Genomic DNA, 18,120 nt, shown 5'->3' on the forward strand with positions numbered 1-18,120 from the left:
CCCTCTGAGCTGTCAATTTGTAATAAATCTAGCAAACCAATTGGAGCAATGAATGTGGAGATCTCTGGATCCATGTGAGGTACATGGCTGGTTATAGTTTTGTTAGAAAAAGATATGCTATATGATGTCTGATTTTCATATTTAGATAACCACTTTAAATGTTTATTTAACCACTTCAGCCCCGCTAGGTGAAACCCCCTTCATGACCAGAGCACTTTTTACACTTCGGCACTACACTACTTTCACCGTTTATCGCTCGGTCATGCAACTTACCATACAAATGAATTTTACCTCCTTTTCTTCTCACTAATAGAGCTTTCATTTGGTGGTATTTCATTGCTGCTGGCATTTTAACTTTTTTTGTTATTAATCAAAATGTAACGATTTTTTTTGCAAAAAAATGACATTTTTCACTTTCAGCTGTAAAATTTTGCAAAAAAAACGACATCCATATATAAATTTTTCGCCAAATTTATTGTTCTACATGTCTTTGATAAAAAAAAAATGTTTGGGCAAAAAAAAATGGTTTGGGTAAAAGTTATAGCATTTACAAACTATGGTACAAAAATGTGAATTTCCGCTTTTTGAAGCAGCTCTGACTTTCTGAGCACCTGTCATGATTCCTGAGGTTCTACAATGCCCAAACAGTAGAAAACCCCCACAAATGACCCCATTTCGGAAAGTAGACACCCTAAGGTATTCGCTGATGGGCATAGTGAGTTCATAGAACTTTTTATTTTTTGTCACAAGTTAGCGGAAAATGATGATGATTTTATTTTTTTTATTTTTTCTTACAAAGTCTCATATTCCACTAACTTGCGACAAAAAATAAAAAATTCTAGGAACTCGCCATGCCCCTCACGGAATACCTTGGGGTGTCTTCTTTCCAAAATGGGGTCACTTGTGGGGTAGTTATACTGCCCTGGCATTCTAGGGGCCCAAATGTGTGAGAAGAACTTTGCAATCAAAATGTGTAAAAAATGACCGGTGAAATCCAAAAGGTGCACTTTGGAATATGTGCCCCTTTGCCCACCTTGGCAGCAAAAAAGTGTGACACATCTGGTATCGCCGTACTCAGGAGAAGTTGGGGAATGTGTTTTGGGGTGTCATTTTACATATACCCATGCTGGGTGAGAGAAATATCTTGGCAAAAGACAACTTTTCCCATTTTTTTATACAAAGTTGGCATTTGACCAAGATATTTTTCTCACCCAGCATGGGTATATGTAAAATGACACCCCAAAACACATTCCCCAACTTTTCCTGAGTACGGCGATACCAGATGTGTGACACTTTTTTGATGCCAAGGTGGGCAAAGGGGCACATATTCCAAAGTGCACCTTTCGGATTTCACCGGTCATTTTTTACAGATTTTGATTGCAAAGTACTTCTCACACATTTGGGCCCCTAAATTGCCAGGGCAGTATAACTACGCCACAAGTGACCCCATTTTGGAAAGAAGACACCCCAAGGTATTCTGTGAGGGGCATGGCGAGTTCCTAGAATTTTTTATTTTTTGTCACAAGTTAGCGGAAAATGTTTTTTTTTTTCTTTCTCTTTTTTCCTTACAAAGTCTCATATTCCACTAACTTGCGACAAAAAATAAAAAATTCTAGGAACTCGCCATGCCCCTCACGGAATACCTTGGGGTGTCTTCTTTCCAAAATGGGGTCACTTGTGGCGTAGTTATACTGCCCTGGCAATTTAGGGGCCCAAATGTGTGAGAAGTACTTTGCAATCAAAATCTGTAAAAAATGACCGGTGAAATCCGAAAGGTGCACTTTGGAATATGTGCCCCTTTGCCCACCTTGGCATCAAAAAAGTGTCACACATCTGGTATCGCCGTACTCAGGAAAAGTTGGGGAATGTGTTTTGGGGTGTCATTTTACATATACCCATGCTGGGTGAGAGAAATATCTTGGCAAAAGACAACTTTTCCCATTTTTTTATACAAAGTTGGCATTTGACCAAGATATTTTTCTCACCCAGCATGGGTATATGTAAAATGACACCCCAAAACACATTCCCCAACTTCTCCTGAGTACGGCGATACCAGATGTGTGACACTTTTTTGCAGCCTAGATGCGCAAAGGGGCCCAAATTCCTTTTAGGAGGGCATTTTTAGACATTTGGATCCCAGACTTCTTCTCACGCTTTAGGGCCCCTAAAAAGCCAGGGCAGTATAAATACCCCACATGTGACCCCACTTTGGAAAGAAGACACCCCAAGGTATCCAATGAGGGGCCTGGCAAGTTCATAGAATTTTTTTTTTTTTTTGCATAAGTTAGCGGAAATTGATTTTTTTTTTTTCTCACAAAGTCTCACTTTCCGCTAACTTAGGACAAAAATTTAAATCTTTCATGGACTCAATATGCCCCTCAGCAAATACCTTGGGGTGTCTTCTTTCCAAAATGGGGTCATTTGTGGGGTGTTTGTACTGCCCTGGCATTTGAGGGTCTCCGCAATCATTACATGTATGGCCAGCATTAGGAGTTTCTGCTATTCTCCTTATATTGAGCATACAGGTAATGAGATTTTTTTTTCCGTTCAGCCTCTGGGCTGAAAGAAAAAAATGAACGGCACAGATTTCTTCATTCGCATCGATCAATGTGGATGAAAAAATCTCTGCCAAAAAAAAAAAATGGAGGGGAAAGGCGTCTGCCAGGACATAGGAGCTCCGCCCTACATCCATACCCACTTAGCTCGTATGCCCTGGCAAACCAGATTTCTCCATTCGCATCAATCGATGTGGATGAATAAATCATTGCCGGGATTTTTTTTTTATTTTTTTATATATATATATACAAAGTGCTTGCCAAAGCATAGGAACGCCGCCTCCTCCTCAGCTCGTATGCCTCGGCAAACGTATCTGTCACTGCAGAGGAGAAAATCCCGTCTTGCAGCGCCGCATACACCGACTTGCGTGTAATCTGACAGCAGCGCAATGCTTCTGTCAGAATGCACATCGGTGCTGCAGCTAGTAGATCGGTTGGTCCACCTGGAAGGTAAAAAAAGAAAAAAAAAAAAAAAAGAAAAAACCAGGCCGCAACGCAATAATTTTATTAACTTTGCAACAGAACATGTAACTTTAACTTTTTTAACTGAACATTAACGTGTTTGCTTACTGGCGTGTTTTTTTTTTTTTTTTTTTTTTTTTTTTTTTACCTTTATAGAACAAACCTCTCCTTCCCCATGGGTCAATGTGCAAAGCGCAAATCGCCCAAAGATGTGGCGAAGTGCGTTATGCACTTTGTCCCATGTGAAAGGAGACGTTTGCAGCAGCAGTGAGTGAATGGGCCCTAATAGCCCTGTGTGCCTGTCCTGGTGAGATGATCCCTATGCTAATAGTGTACCTGTGAGTGGTACTTCCGGAAACACTCTCCAAAGCATAGGGCAGGGTGGTCCGGACAGTCAGGACAGAAATAGCGGGTGTCACGCCTTATTCCACTCCTGCTACAGACACGACATCTTTTTCGGGGTGACGGTTGGGTTGAGGTACCAGGAACGACATTGGGGAAATGTCGCTCGTGTAGACGGCTAACTACACTGGTGGTTGGGGCCACGGAACCTCCTGGATACAGGAGGTTCTCGATGATCTCTTCCTGAAATTTGAGGAAGGATCCAGTTCTCCCAGCCTTACTGTAGAGAGCAAAACTATTGTACAGAGCCAATTGAATTAAATATACAGACACCTTCTTATACCAGTGTCTGGTGCGTCGGGAAACTAAATACGGAGACAACATCTGGTCATTGAAGTCGACCCCTCCCATGTGGAGGTTATAGTCGTGGACTGAGAGGGGCTTTTCAATGACACGGGTTGCTCGCTCAATTTGTATTGTCGTGTCTGCGTGAATGGAGGAGAGCATGTAAACGTCACACTTGTCTCTCCATTTCACCGCGAGCAGTTCTTCGTTACACAGTGCGGCCCTCTGCCCCCTTGCAAGACGGGTGCTAACGAGCCGTTGGGGGAAGCCCGCGCGACTAGTTCGCGCGGTACCACAGGCGCCAATCCGTTCTAGAAACAAATGCCTAAAGAGGGCCACACTTGTGTAAAAATTGTCCACATAAAGATGGTACCCCTTGCCGAATAAGGGTGACACCAAGTCCCAAACTGTCTTCCCACTGCTCCCCAGGTAGTCAGGGCAACCGACCGGCTCCAGGGTCTGATCTTTTCCCTCATAGACCCGAAATTTGTGGGTATAGCCTGTGGCCCTTTCACAGAGCTTATACAATTTGACCCCATACCGGGCGCGCTTGCTTGGGATGTATTGTTTGAAGCCAAGGCGCCCGGTAAAATGTATCAGGGACTCGTCTATGCAGATGTTTTGCTCTGGGGTATAAATATCTGCAAATTTCTGGTTGAAATGGTCTATGAGGGGCCGAATTTTGTGGAGCCGGTCAAAAGCAGGGTGGCCCCTGGGACGGGAGGCGGTGTTGTCACTAAAGTGCAGGAACCGCAGGATGGCCTCAAAACGTGCCCTGGACATGGCAGCAGAGAACATGGGCATGTGATGAATCGGGTTCGTGGACCAATATGACCGCAATTCATGCTTTTTTGTCAGGCCCATGTTGAGGAGGAGGCCCAGAAAAGTTTTAAGTTCGGAAACTTGGACTGGTTTCCACCGGAAAGGCTGGGCATAAAAGCTTCCCGGGTTAGCGGTGATAAATTGTGTGGCATACCTGTTTGTTTCGGCCACAACTATGTCTAAAAGCTCCGCGGTCAAGAACAGCTCAAAAAATCCCAGGGCCGAACCGATCTGAGCCGTCTCAACCCGAACTCCAGACTGGGCAGTGAAAGGGAAAACTACAGGTGCGGCTGAAGTTGGGGACTGCCAATCAGGGTTTGCCAGCACCTCTGGGATTCTAGGGGCTCTACGGGCACGTCTTTGCGGTGGCTGCGACGGGGTCACTACTGCACGTGCCACCGTACCAGCTTCAACTGCCCTTCTGGTGCTCGCTACTTCACCAGGTTGTACGGCAGTGCTGGTACTAGGTCCAGGGAGGGCTGGGCTGCTGGTGTATGCCTCACCACGTAATCCGACAGCACCAGCCCCACTCTGCTGCTCTTGAAGCGGATCCTGCGCAACCTGCGGTCTAGCGACACGGGGCCGGGTACGCCTGGTGGTATCAGGGACCTCAGCCTCCTCGTCTGAACTTTGGGTCAGAGAGCCACTGCTTTCTACAGGTTCGTATTCTGACCCGCTGGATTCATCAGATGAGGGTTCCCACTCCTCATCCGACTGGGTCAGAAGCCTGTAGGCCTCTTCAGAGGAATACCCCCTGTTAGACATGTGGGCAACTAAATTTAGGGGTATTCCCTGAGACTACCCAAGAAAAAAAAAGCAAGCCTGTCTTACAAAGGGGAGGCTAGCGAAGTACCAGAGGCCGCTGCGGTTGATAAAAAATATCAAAACGGATTTTTTTATCGCCGCAGTGCGTGTAAAGTGAATGTGCAGTGATCAAAAAAAAATTTTTTTTTTGTCACTGCGGTGGGGCGGGTGTGGGCGACCGATCAGGCCTGATCGGGCAAACACTGCGTTTTGGGTGGAGGGCGAACTAAAGTGACACTAATACAATTATAGATCTGACCGTGATCAGTTTTGATCACTTCCAGATACTATAAAAGTACAAATGCTGATTAGCGATACGCTAATCAGCGAATAACGGACTGCGGTGCGGTGGGCTGGGCGCTAACTGATCGCTAACTACCTAACTAAGGGACCTAAACTATACCTAAAACCTAACGGTCAATAACAGTGAAAAAAAAAAGTGACAGTTTGCACTGATCACTTTTTTCTTTTCACTTGTGATTGACAGGGGCGATCAAAGGGGTGATCAAAGGGTTAATTGGGGTTCAGGGGGGTGATCAGGGGCTATAGTGTAGTGTTTGGTGTACTCACTGTGAAGCCTGCTCCTCTGCTGGATCCAACCGACGAAAAGAACCAGCAGAGGAGCAGGCAGCCATATATCAGATCATATTTACAAATATGATCTGCTATCTGGCACTTTGATTGGATTTTTTAAAAATCAGCAACCTGCCAGCCACGATCATTGGCTGGCAGGTTGCTGACGAAATACTTCTCGATTAAATGCCGGCGCGAACTGCGCACGCGGGTCATCTCGCGTCTCGCGAGATGACGCGTATATGCGTGACTGTGCGCAGCGCTGCCACCTCCGGAACGCACATGTGCGTTAGGCGGTCCGGAGGTGGTTAAAACGCCTCAGAGCGGTGTGAAATAATAAATTAAGTTATACTCCCCAGACCAATCCTCTCCCGTTCCGATGATTCCCTGGTGCACCAGCAGCCACTCCTTCCTGGTCCTTCTTGACACAGGAAATAACTTCTCAACCAATCACTAGCTGAGTTACCTGCCACAGCTAATGACTGACTTCATTTCCTGCGTATTCGTGTTCTGGATTGTACAGTGGGAAACCACCATCCATGTCACCCATATGCCTCAATATGGTGTTAGGACAGGGGTTGTCCTGATTTAAGTAGTTAAGTAATAAATCTGGGTAGCTCATAACTCTGGCATGTATGAAACATGATTATGTTTTATGTCTGAATAGATTTCTAACAGATCAGACATGCTATATATTTTTTGTTCCAGAAACACTTACTGTACATACCAGAAAAATATCATTTTCAATAGTATAATACAAACAATTTTGCTGTTACAAATTTAGAGGTTCTGATCTCTAATTTTTCAGATTCTCTTCGATAGCAACTCATCCAATAACAATATTTTAAGGATTTTTATTTTTTTTGCGATAAACCCACAAAAATAGACATTTATGAATTGGGGAGTCAACTTAGTGTAATGACTCACAAAGGTTAAAGACATGTAAATTTCTATGAGGTGAAGCTGTCCAAAAAGTCCTTGGCTCCATTAAATCTAATATAAAAGATCTAACAGATACAAAAATAGGACATGAGCAGTAGCATATATAAACAACTAAGGAATCCACAGTAATGATAAAATAAGTCCCCTTTCAGGAGCCGCTTCACACCATCCTACTCCTAACCATCCAGGTCCTGCTTAACCTATCCCATGAATACCTTTTCCATGTTTTCTAGACACTGCAGCCCATGAGCACAGGTTCAATTTCAAAGACATTTAGAACATGTTTTTGGATTGTAGGAGGAACACACACAATCATGGAAAAAACATGCAAACTCTAAGTAGAGGATCGTCTTGGTTGGATTCAAACCCAAGATCCTAATGCTAAGCACTGTAACCTACTGCTCACTAACAAAGCTTAGTGTGCCATTTGGCATGACTCATTGTAAGTTCCAATTAGACAATATACAATTTGGCCATCGCTGGTGCCCAAAGGTAGGCAATTCTGAATGTGCCACACCATCCTTGGTCCCTGAAGTTTAGAATAAATAATGTTGCATGAAAAATACATTTAATTGCACCATATCCACTAACCCATTCCTCAAAAGTCCTAGAAGTTCTTATTTATACTACATATTTACCATATATCTCCATCCCATCTGCTTCACATATGCGTACGTAGTTCTCAATCCCAATGGCCAACCAAACCACCTATCTGTAGTAAGTTGTGCTGGTTCCTCCAGGTACACTCTTTCTTGGGTTTATGCCTCACATGCATGTCTATAGAGAGGTACTAAATGCTCACAGTGGCCCCCATCTGACTTGGAAAACTCTAATGTGAGCATGGTCCCCTAAAAATCAACAGGACAGAGTGTCTAATTAGCTCTAAAAATAGATTTCAAGTCAGAGGTTTATAATTCTAACTCTTTTTAAATCCAAAATTACATCCCACACCTCAATGGTGACCAAGATATCTGTAGACTCTGCCCACTCCACCGCTCCGGCCTTGGAGTGTATCATTAATTGTGATCTATTATATGAACTTTAGTGAAACATGTCCTAGTTCATAGGAGTCTAATAACTTACTAATCTGAATAAAACAATTAAGAAAGCAAAATCTATGAAATAGGGGTCACTATAACAAAAGCTATCCTGAGGCCTGTATGCTTGACTAATAGTGAAATCCTTGAGTACAGAGGGAACATGGACATATATACCATAGATGACAATGCAACTTATACGGGATTGGAGAGACAGGGTCCAGCATTGGTTGGTCCCATTCGCTTGACTTGAGTTATGAGAACCTGTGCAAAACTTTGTTCCCCAAAATAACTAGATAGATACTTAGAAAATAAGGGAATAGAAAATTGGCTCAAGAGCCCTTCTGTTATGGGTAGCAGAACCTGGAATTTCAAAGGGTTATTACTCTGAGGAGGAAATCTCCTCTCCAGAGGAATTGGATTATTAGAAAATAAAGGGATAGGAAATTGACTGGAATAAACTTCTGTTATGGGTGGCAAAGCAAGGGTTATTCTAATCGCAACCAAACTAAAGATCAGAATAACCTTGTATGCCATAGTCGGGGGTGGCTGGGGTTAAGCAGTGGTATGTTATGCCTCTAACTCCCATGGTTTCAAGATATGGCAATAATGTAGCTTGCTGTGTTGTTGCCATTGCTCCCATTCACTTCTATGAGCGTTATGGAAGCTGCGTGTCACAGCCTGCTTAGCTATTTCCATAACTCCGACCACCCCCAGCTGTGGCATGCAAAGGCTATTTAGATCAGAGTTAGGAACAGTCCTTTCATGGGGCCAATCTTGATCTTTGCTTTGGGCGAGGAATATATTCCAATTGCTTTTCAATTTCCTTGATCCTGGAAGCCAATCCTTGGAGATAATCTTATCCAACACAGACTGAGATAAATATATCTAAAATAAATTCAATTTTGTCACTCAACTCTAAAACTTTTTGAATTTTTTTTGTATCTTAACTCTAGGCCTTACAATTGCAAGAAGCAATTGACTGCTCATTAGTGGAAATTTATAGAACATTGAGATGAGGAATATATTTAAACTCAGCAGTACCACTATGGGAATTACCAGTCTGCCCCAACAATCACTCAAATACATCTGTAATATCTCATGAGGTCAATTGTTTTGTGCATAACGGAAGAGGCTAATTTATATCAAACGAATTTGCAAACTATAGCGATAAATAATTTCTTGAGCAGAAAGGTGTCAATTACAGCAGAGAACAAGGTGACAAGTATCTAGACGGAGAAATGTTATCATTTATTAACACCTCAATGCAGGAGGGAAGTATTGCTCTTTTCCTCTGGAATCAAATAGAGCGAAATGTACTGTGTGATCAGAACTGTGCTCATGTCTGAAGCTATATTTTCACTCTTGGCTCTAGAGACTCGTGCATTATAAAATAATTATTAGCCAATGCCCAGAATTTGTAGGAGCCTTCAGAAAGTTGGACGTATATTCAGCGCTTTATTCTTCTAGCTACACAAGTTAAAGTGGTTTAACATGACTCTCCATCTCGTATCAATGCAGGAAATTAACTACAGGCTTGATTGTACGACTGATGGGGACTATGGTCTCGTGCATTATAAATGAACCACTTTTATGGCTAGAAGAATTTTTTGCAATTGTTAGATACTACTGAATTACTGACAGCCATTGTTACGACGTAGTTCAGCTCGAAATGCTATTTTCTCTTATATGAGAAAGGTTTTAAGAAATTTTAAAAGTAATATTCAGTCTAATAGAGGAAATTATTTTGATAACTTGCCCTTCAGTACAGAACATGTGTATGCAAAAGGTTTTCTGGGAGTTAAATACTGATGGACTGTCCTCAGGATAGATCATAAATATCTGACTGGTGGGGGTTCGACTCCCGACACCCCTTTCAATCAGCTGTTTGAACCAGAGCACCTCAGCCTCTTCATAGGTTGGTGATGTCCCATTCTTTGGTCAAGTGAATGGGCCCGAGCTGAAATACCATGCACAATTGCTATACAATGTATGATGCTACGCTTGGTAAGCTGTTAGGTGGTCATGGCACTTAATGGAGCACCGTGGTCTTTTCAAACAAATGATCAGTGGGGGTGCCCAGAGTTGGACTTCCATCATTCAGATATTGACAACGTTCCTGAGGATAGTGCATCAGTGCTGAATACCTGAAAACCCCCTTTAGTTCCACCAAACAAATTAATCTCAAAAGTAAGATTCGGATTTTGTGTTCTAATGGACCTTTGGACTGTACCTAAATATCCTATCAAAAAACTTAGTGGCTTGTTGGCACCGCTGTCTGGGTCTACTGGAGAATCCTTTTGGCAATCTGGAAGCATTAGGTTTGACAGGAGTTAATTACTATATGAAACCCCACTTCACTTCAGGACATGCAGATATCTAGGAAGATGAGATAATTGAGAAGCTGTTAGTGGACAGGATTCTATCACAGGAAAATTGCTTCATTTATCTATATATCTGCCTGTTGGAACAAGGGACACTGTGGTCATAGGGATGACAATGGCATCTATATATTTTCCATTTATAATGTCACTTATTAACTAAATCAAGACTCATCTAAATTATAGAAGTTATCAAGAAGTTCAATTATAGGTTCATGAAGCTCCTAATCTTTCCTCCATACTTGTCGAGAGAAAGGGTTGGTGGCCAGTGTAGTACTTACCATTCAGATGTGCCAAATTATTACTATGGGGCCTGAAGTGAGACTGGTCCTGGCACTGAACAACTTCTTCTGCTCAGCCACAACCATAGAGAGCTCAGCACAAATATTTTACAGCAGCTATTGAGTTCAACGTTACCTGTACAAATTCTGGTGCACTGAGCTCCTGCTAGAGATGGCTGCAGGACACCAGTTTTATAATATAATATGTGAGGGGAAGCAAAACATTTAGAACAGTCTTGGAAACCTTTAACGTACTTATGCCACCTTTCTGGTGTAAATACATTAAGAAATGTGTGTGTCCATTGGTTCCACATTAAGAAAAGAATATTAAGCCCATCTGATGCCAGAAAATGTAACATGCTAATTTGCATTGATGTTTCCCAGAAACGCAGAGCATCATTGGCTTGACTACTATACTTCTCATTCATACTAGGTGGTCTTCCTAATAAGAAAGAGTACCTCCAAGAGAACCCAAGGCCTCCAAGGACACTCAGCTAACCAAGGTCATTTTCTTTAAGAGTGGGGAATGCTTTTCTCTCTGATTAGATTTTTTTGGACAAATTTTGAATTGGTACAATTGAGTCACTCATGAATGTGTAATGCTGCCCCACTGACTTCTATGGGTGCTCTGTACAATTCACAGTCTATAAGGAGATACAATACACAAACATCACCTGGATCATCGGAGCCTCAATGAAAATTCTGTAACCGAGCCTCCCCGTAACCACATACCATTTGTGTCTTCTCATATGGCCGAGGGGCCTCCTCAAGCTCCTCTGCATGCTACTTCTGCGCTCCCTATTGCTTCTATCTTGGTGAATGAGTCCTTAAAGTTTTGGACTGTGTCAAATGACAAGAAGATAAACCGTCCATCAAGTCATAAAAATCCTGCAAGTTTCCCCCCGATATCAATACATATCTAGCAGCCATGAATCTTATTTTATATCCAGTTCACTGCGGTGCAGTAATATAACAATTCATAATGTTGACAAAGAGCGACATAAAATGCTTTGTACATTTTCCGAACAGATAATGAAGGTTTCTGCAAGTAAAGGCATGGAAATAAACCACATGGCTCGTAAGGGTTATAATGCTTAGTACACAGAATGCATTGTCAGTTCACGGTACCCAGGAGCAAAGCCAAAAGACCGAAATATATAAAGATTACCTGTAGATGACCGGACACAAATTACATCTAACACATATTATTAAACAAGTGCAACTCGTTTAAGGGAATGTGTACTTACTTGCCAAGTGCGAAACACTCCATTCTAACAGTCGTTCCCTTAGCTGCAGTAAAAGTGTAAGCAAAGTGGACCTCAATTTTCGGTTCATATTCACCCATCACACCTGGGAAATAAAAAGTAGGCTTAAATATAAAATTAATATTACTTCTTTACATGCTAGGAACTTTTATTGCTTGAATCAGTACCATAAAAATGATTGGAGGCAGATAGTAAAGAGGCTGACCATGAGAGTGTGCTTAAAAAACAATATTCAGATGTATTAGTGCTGAATTTGTCACTTAGCATATTATGTCTAATATTTAGACACTGCGAGTTAGAAATGCGCGGATGATACATTTGGTGCATGGCTAGATACTTTTTTTTCGAATTTTTCAAGGCTATTGGTTGACTTACTTTAGCAGACCATTTTGTGTACAAATTTTGGTGCTATTTTGGTGCGCCCTGTTGCTTTCTAAACCACACTCCCTTCCTGCTAGCCACATCCCCTTCCTAAAAGACATGTCCTCTTGTTTAGTGAGGCACAAAAAGTGTCAAAATAAATGTGGAACAAGGTACATATGGTAGAATCTGGAGCATTTCAGACCTGACGACCCTCCTTGTTTTGGGCCTACTCTCTTGGGCACCCAGTCATAGGGTTGGTTCACCCAGTTTCTGGGGTTCCTGTACTAAATTGTATCTGCATCTGCAGGATGAAGCTAGAAGCCATGGCAGTACAGGGGAACCATTAGTTGCCTGCACCGCCAATTGGCGCTTTTTGTGATGCAGGAGGTGCATTGATGTCATCGGCCCACCTGTGAGGTTGCACAGAAGTCATGACCAGAAGAAGCCAGACCTGCATTGCTAGATAATGGGGGACTGAGAACAGGTAAGTAGGATTATACAGAGTGTGTGCACACAATGTACATGGGGCACAGGTAAAAGGCACTATGCACAGGGGGCACAGGCAAGAGGAGAGGCACTATATACAGCGGGGCACAGGAAAGAGCCACAATATAGAGGATACACAGGCAAGAGACACTATATTCAGAGAGCACAGGCTCAACACAGCATAGAGATTACCGGCAGCCGTTAATTCCATCAATTCTGCTCTAAGAATCAGCATCTGTTACTAACATTTTGGGTTCTTAGCGCAGGATCCTACTTCCCCCACCAGGGTCAGCGTAAGTGCTGATCCTGGCTGTTAAAGGGGTATTCTGGTTACATCATGTTTTCCCCTCTCCACAGGACAGAGGATAAGTATTAGATTGGTGGGGGTCTTACCGCTGTGACTCCCACCGATCACAAGAATGGGGGCCTAGTACTCCCTGCAACCCCCTGAAATGAATGAAACGTCCGGCCACACATGCGAGTGGCCACTCCATTAATTTCTATGGGAGTTCCGGAGATAGCCGAGTACAGCGTTCCACTATCTCCCGACCAGCCAATCTTGTGATCAGTGAAGGTCCCAGCAGTAGGATTCCCACCGTTCCTATCTGTGGATAGGCCATAATGTAACCTAAATACCCCTTTAACCCTTTGATAGCCATGACTGTGGGATAATAAAAGGGGACACTCCCCTACAAACAAGTCACCAAGTTTCCTAATGACCCGATCAAAGACTGAGACAACTGTCTAGAATCAGCAGACCACCCAAAACCTAATAGCATCCTTTTTGATAGAGACACAGCATATAATGTATTGACATACATTCATTAATTTAATTTAATATTAATTATATTTAATCATGCGTTTGTTCACATTTGCGTTGGAGGATTTGTTACAGGCCCTGTAGCACCGTTTTACAAGATTCGTCCGAATCGGACCAGAAAATATAGGAGTTCAATTCGCCGCCTAAAAAAACTGAGATTCGGAAGGAATCTCTGAATCTGTGAATAAATTCGCTCATCTCTACATATTAGGTATCCACATGATCGAAATAACGTGAACTATAAATTAGACGAATCTCTAAACTGCTGCCAATTCATAAGCACAATAAGCAAGAGTTCTATTTCTCCAGTCACGCAATAAAAATATTAAAGTCAGGGTTGGGGGGCAGAGAGGAAATCAGTAGTTTTTTTCCCTGTGCATTAAGCAAATTTTTTTATTTTGCACACCAGGGCAATGAAGACTAAAGTAATTCAGAGGGGCACAAGGGGTGCAGTGGCTGAGAGGGGATGCGGCCATGCAAGCTGTGGTGGTATTTTTATATAGGCATATTTGTTGCCATGTGCTACTTAAAGTGGTTATCCCACAAACAATATTCTACAGTTTTCAAACCAACACCAGGATCCGAAAACTTTTGTAATTGCATGTAATTAGAATTAGCTGTAGGCTCCTCATTATACCATCCAGAAAATAGCTCAAGACGATTGGGAGAAGATGTTCTGAAGCTCGGCTCTTCTAGGCTGCAGGCGATGGTGAAATGTCTACTTTTCTGTAAACTCCACATCCTTTGCATCTCTTCCCTAGCTCTTCACCTTTTCCAGGATCTTGCTGTTTATTCAGTGTTCTTTCTTCTGTGTCTGGAGCATTTCACAGTTTAAACAGATGATCACATGTACAACTTGTTTCGACCCTGCAGACTTTTCGACATGGTGAATTTATCTTACTCTTCTAGATTTGTTTTCCAAACAGAATCCTTCCACCGCTTGCAGCCTTATTAATCTCTGCCTTTGTAACAAATGTACCCTGTGATAGTCATTGCGCGAATGTCCGTGAGAAATGTCACCGCTTCATTCAGTGGAAAATGTTACATTTGTTTAAATTAAAGGGAGTCGTTACAAAAAACTGGTACAATGTGGGATCGTTATGGAGTAAACGCAGTATAGTGTGAACTGTGAAAAATATAAAATGCTGAATTCTACATGTGGTTGCATATAATTGGATGTATAGGTCATACTCAAAGAGAATTTAACAATGTTTTTTTTTTGGGCTTCCATTTTATCCCTTGTGTTATTAGAACTATTTCTTAAAGTGTTCCTGTAAGGTTCATTTTAAAGAAATTGTACTCTTTGGACATTTCCCTTTTTTTTGGGGGGGGGGGGGGGTAGTGTCCACCGACGATAAACTGATCACGTGGTGTCCCACTTCTGAGGTCCCCAGAGACTAGCGACTTGTCTCAATCCAGTGTTCAATTTTGTTACAGCGCCACTTAAGACAGAGATATTGAACTTTTGCTTATTTTACTTATGAATTGCAGCAGTTTAGAGGTGCATATAATTTATGGTTCCAGTTATTTCGGTCATGTAGATACCTAATATGTCTAGGTGTGTAGAACAGTCACTTATAATGTTATATGTTCAAGGAAACTCAAATTTGAGAGACTGAAGAACATGTCACCTCACCTTCAGGATGGGACATGGGAACAGGAATGCGACTGCCAAGACGGCAAAACAACTCAGTATCTCCATATGAGAAATAAAGACTATGGATACTTTTGGAAGCAATTTTTTCATTATTACATTGTACTAATTTTTGGTAAAATATATTTTTTCAGTTGGTCATATTGACATTTTTCAAAGGGCTTTTCCTCTACAGTTTTCACCTTTAGTATATCTGCAGACTATTGGTTCCCTCTCTAAGGCCCCTTTCACACGGGCGAATATGTCGCGCAGATGCGATGCGTGAGTTGAACGCTTTGCAACCGCACTGAATACCGACCCATTCATTTCTATGGGGCCGTGCACATGAGCGGTGATTTTCACGCATCACTTATGCGTTGCATGAAAATCGCAGCATGCTCTGTATTGTGCGATTTTCACGTAACCCAGGCCCCATAGAAGTGAATGGGCTTGCGTGAAAATCGCAAGCATCCGCAAGCAAGTGCGCATGCGGTGCGATTTTCACGCAGGGTTGCTAGGAGACGATCGGGATAGAGACCCGATCATTAATATTTTCCCTTATAACATGGTTATAAGGGAAAATAATAGCATTCTGAATACAGAATGCATAGTAAAATAGCGCTGGAGGGGTTAAAAAAAATTTAAAATTATTTAATTCACCTTAGTCCACTTGTTCGCCTAGCCCGGCATCTCCTTCTGTCTCCTTTGCTGAACAGGACCTGGGGTGAGCATTAATTACAGGTAAAGGACCTTTGGTGACATCACTCAGGTCATCACATGTTCCATCACATGATCTTTTACCATGGTGATGGATCATATGATGGAACATGTGATGACCGGAGTGACGTCATCACAGGTCCTGTTCAGCAAAGGAGACAGAAGGAGATGCCGGGCTTCGCGAACAAGTGGATTAAGGTGAGTTAAATAATTTTTTATTTTTTTTTAACCCCTCCAGCGCTATTTTACTATGTATTCTGTATTCAGAATGCTATTATTTTCCCTTATAACCATGTTATAAGGCAAAATAATACAATCTACAAAACACCGATCCCAAGCCCGAACTTCTGTGAAGAAGTTCGGGTTTGGGTACCAAACATGCGAGATTTTTTTCAAGCGAGTGCAAAACGCATTACAATTTTTTGCACTCGCGCAGAAAAATTGTGGGTGTTCCCGTAACGGCCTAACAGCTCATTGTATAGCCCTTATCTCGGGAATCCTGACAGCTCATAAATTCTCGTAGTAGCCAAATTCTTATCAAACTGATAAGAATTTAGCTTTAATGAGTGTTTATGAGCTTTTAGGAAAGTACAGATATAGGTTACATATCAATCTGTCAGACCAGCTCTTGGATGAATCACTGTGAAGCAGAAATACACAGTCTGCAGATACAATGGCAGTAAAAGCTGTAGAGGAAAAACTTTTTAATAAAGACCAAATAAATAAAAAAAGGATGTCGTAATAAAGAATTGCCCTCAAAACGTGTCCATAGCATTTAACCCTTTCACTACCAGCACCGTACATGTACAGCGCCGGAGCAATGTTAAAACATGTTGGCCGCTCGCGCATGCAGAGGGCGCCATAGCCGGCAGGTCTCTTCTGTTTCAAACAGCAAAATCCTGTGGCTAATGATGACGACCAGCAAAAATGCCGATTGTGGTCATTACAGCCTTTAGATACCATGATCAAGTGTGATCACGGCATCTCAAGGGTGAAAAACCCAGAATCCCTGTGAGGCCAGTAATGAATTCTAATAGGCTGGGTCTCTCTGAAGAGATCCAGGGTATTAGAAGTGCTGTTCCTATGTTGGCCAGCAGGTGACATTCCAACATAGGAAATCAGTAATTCATGTAATACTATACACCCTATGGGTGTATAGAAATAATCATTAAAAAACAAAGTACTGAACATTGTAGCTTCCTAGACTCGCTACAAAAAAACATAAAAAAAATATTTAAAAAAATGAAAAGAAAATATAAAAATTGAAATCACCCCCCTTTCCTTAGAATACAAAAATAAATACATAAATAATACAAAATATAAACATCATGAGCATCACCGCATCTAAAAATACTCATATGGAAACCATACTTAAGGAAAGGATTGTGGAACATCTAAAATCCCATGGATTGAAAGATGAAAAACAGCATGGGTTTACTTCAGGGAGATCATGTCAAACTAATCTTATTGATTTTTTTGATTGGGTGACTAAAATAATAGATGGAGGAGGTGCAGTAGACATCGCTTATCTAGACTTTAGTAAGGCTTTTGATACTGTCCCACATAGAAGGCTTCTCAATAAAGTGCATGGCTGTGATGGCTTTTAAGTGCCCACAGCTTAAAAGATTGTTGATTGGCTGCAATGCAGCCTTTCAAAAGCTTTATTAAATGTCTGAACACTGAACTCAAACCCAAACTTTTCCGGCAAAGTTCGGGTTCGGGTCCGGTTACTGGGTAACTGTAAAGTTTGGGTTCGCTCAACACTAGAGGATACGGTTTAGGTCTAAGATATTTGTTGAACATTGCTGTGGCCTCTGCAGCTTTTCACATAGTGTACGCATCAAAAACACTTTTGTTCTTGATGATTCTTTTTTAATAACCCCGTGGTGCAATGACCTGCTTAAAATGAATTGTGCTGGTCATCCCTATGGTTTCTAGGACCATAAAGGTTTTCTCATTGCACCCTTGTTAATCGGAGGTTTAAGGGAAAAGTAATTTTGCCCGTTTCAAAAGCCGTAGAGAGATGCATATCATGTTTTACTACAGTTTAGCTACATTTATAACTTCCAATAATTCTTATTCTTTCCGTTAATACTTGAGTTGTAAAGCTTTACAGCCCGTGTCTTTTGGTACATAGGTGTGTTACAGGTTATGATCCTGAAGTAAGGACACTATATATAAAGACTGCTTTAACTTTAAACGACAGAGTTTAGTGCACATAGAAACGAGCAGTCATTATGGCTGAACTGAAATATTTGGTTTATAGGTCATCAGTAGTTACCTTTTATGGGC

At 41.8% G+C, this 18,120-nt stretch overlaps 1 protein-coding gene across 1 annotated transcript in view; it reads right to left on the reverse strand.

Annotated features, from left to right (window-relative positions):
* The window catches only part of CNTN5 (contactin 5), a 579,181-nt gene that overhangs the window by 376,143 nt on the left and 184,918 nt on the right, over nt 1-18,120 (reverse strand). The window contains exon 8 of the mRNA XM_044285392.1: nt 11,792-11,894. Within this exon, the coding sequence (XP_044141327.1) occupies nt 11,792-11,894 (103 nt within the window). The remainder of the gene's footprint in view (nt 1-11,791; nt 11,895-18,120) is intronic.

Source organism: Bufo gargarizans, chromosome 3 (assembly GCF_014858855.1).
Source record: "Bufo gargarizans isolate SCDJY-AF-19 chromosome 3, ASM1485885v1, whole genome shotgun sequence".
Lineage (NCBI taxonomy): Eukaryota > Metazoa > Chordata > Amphibia > Anura > Bufonidae > Bufo > Bufo gargarizans.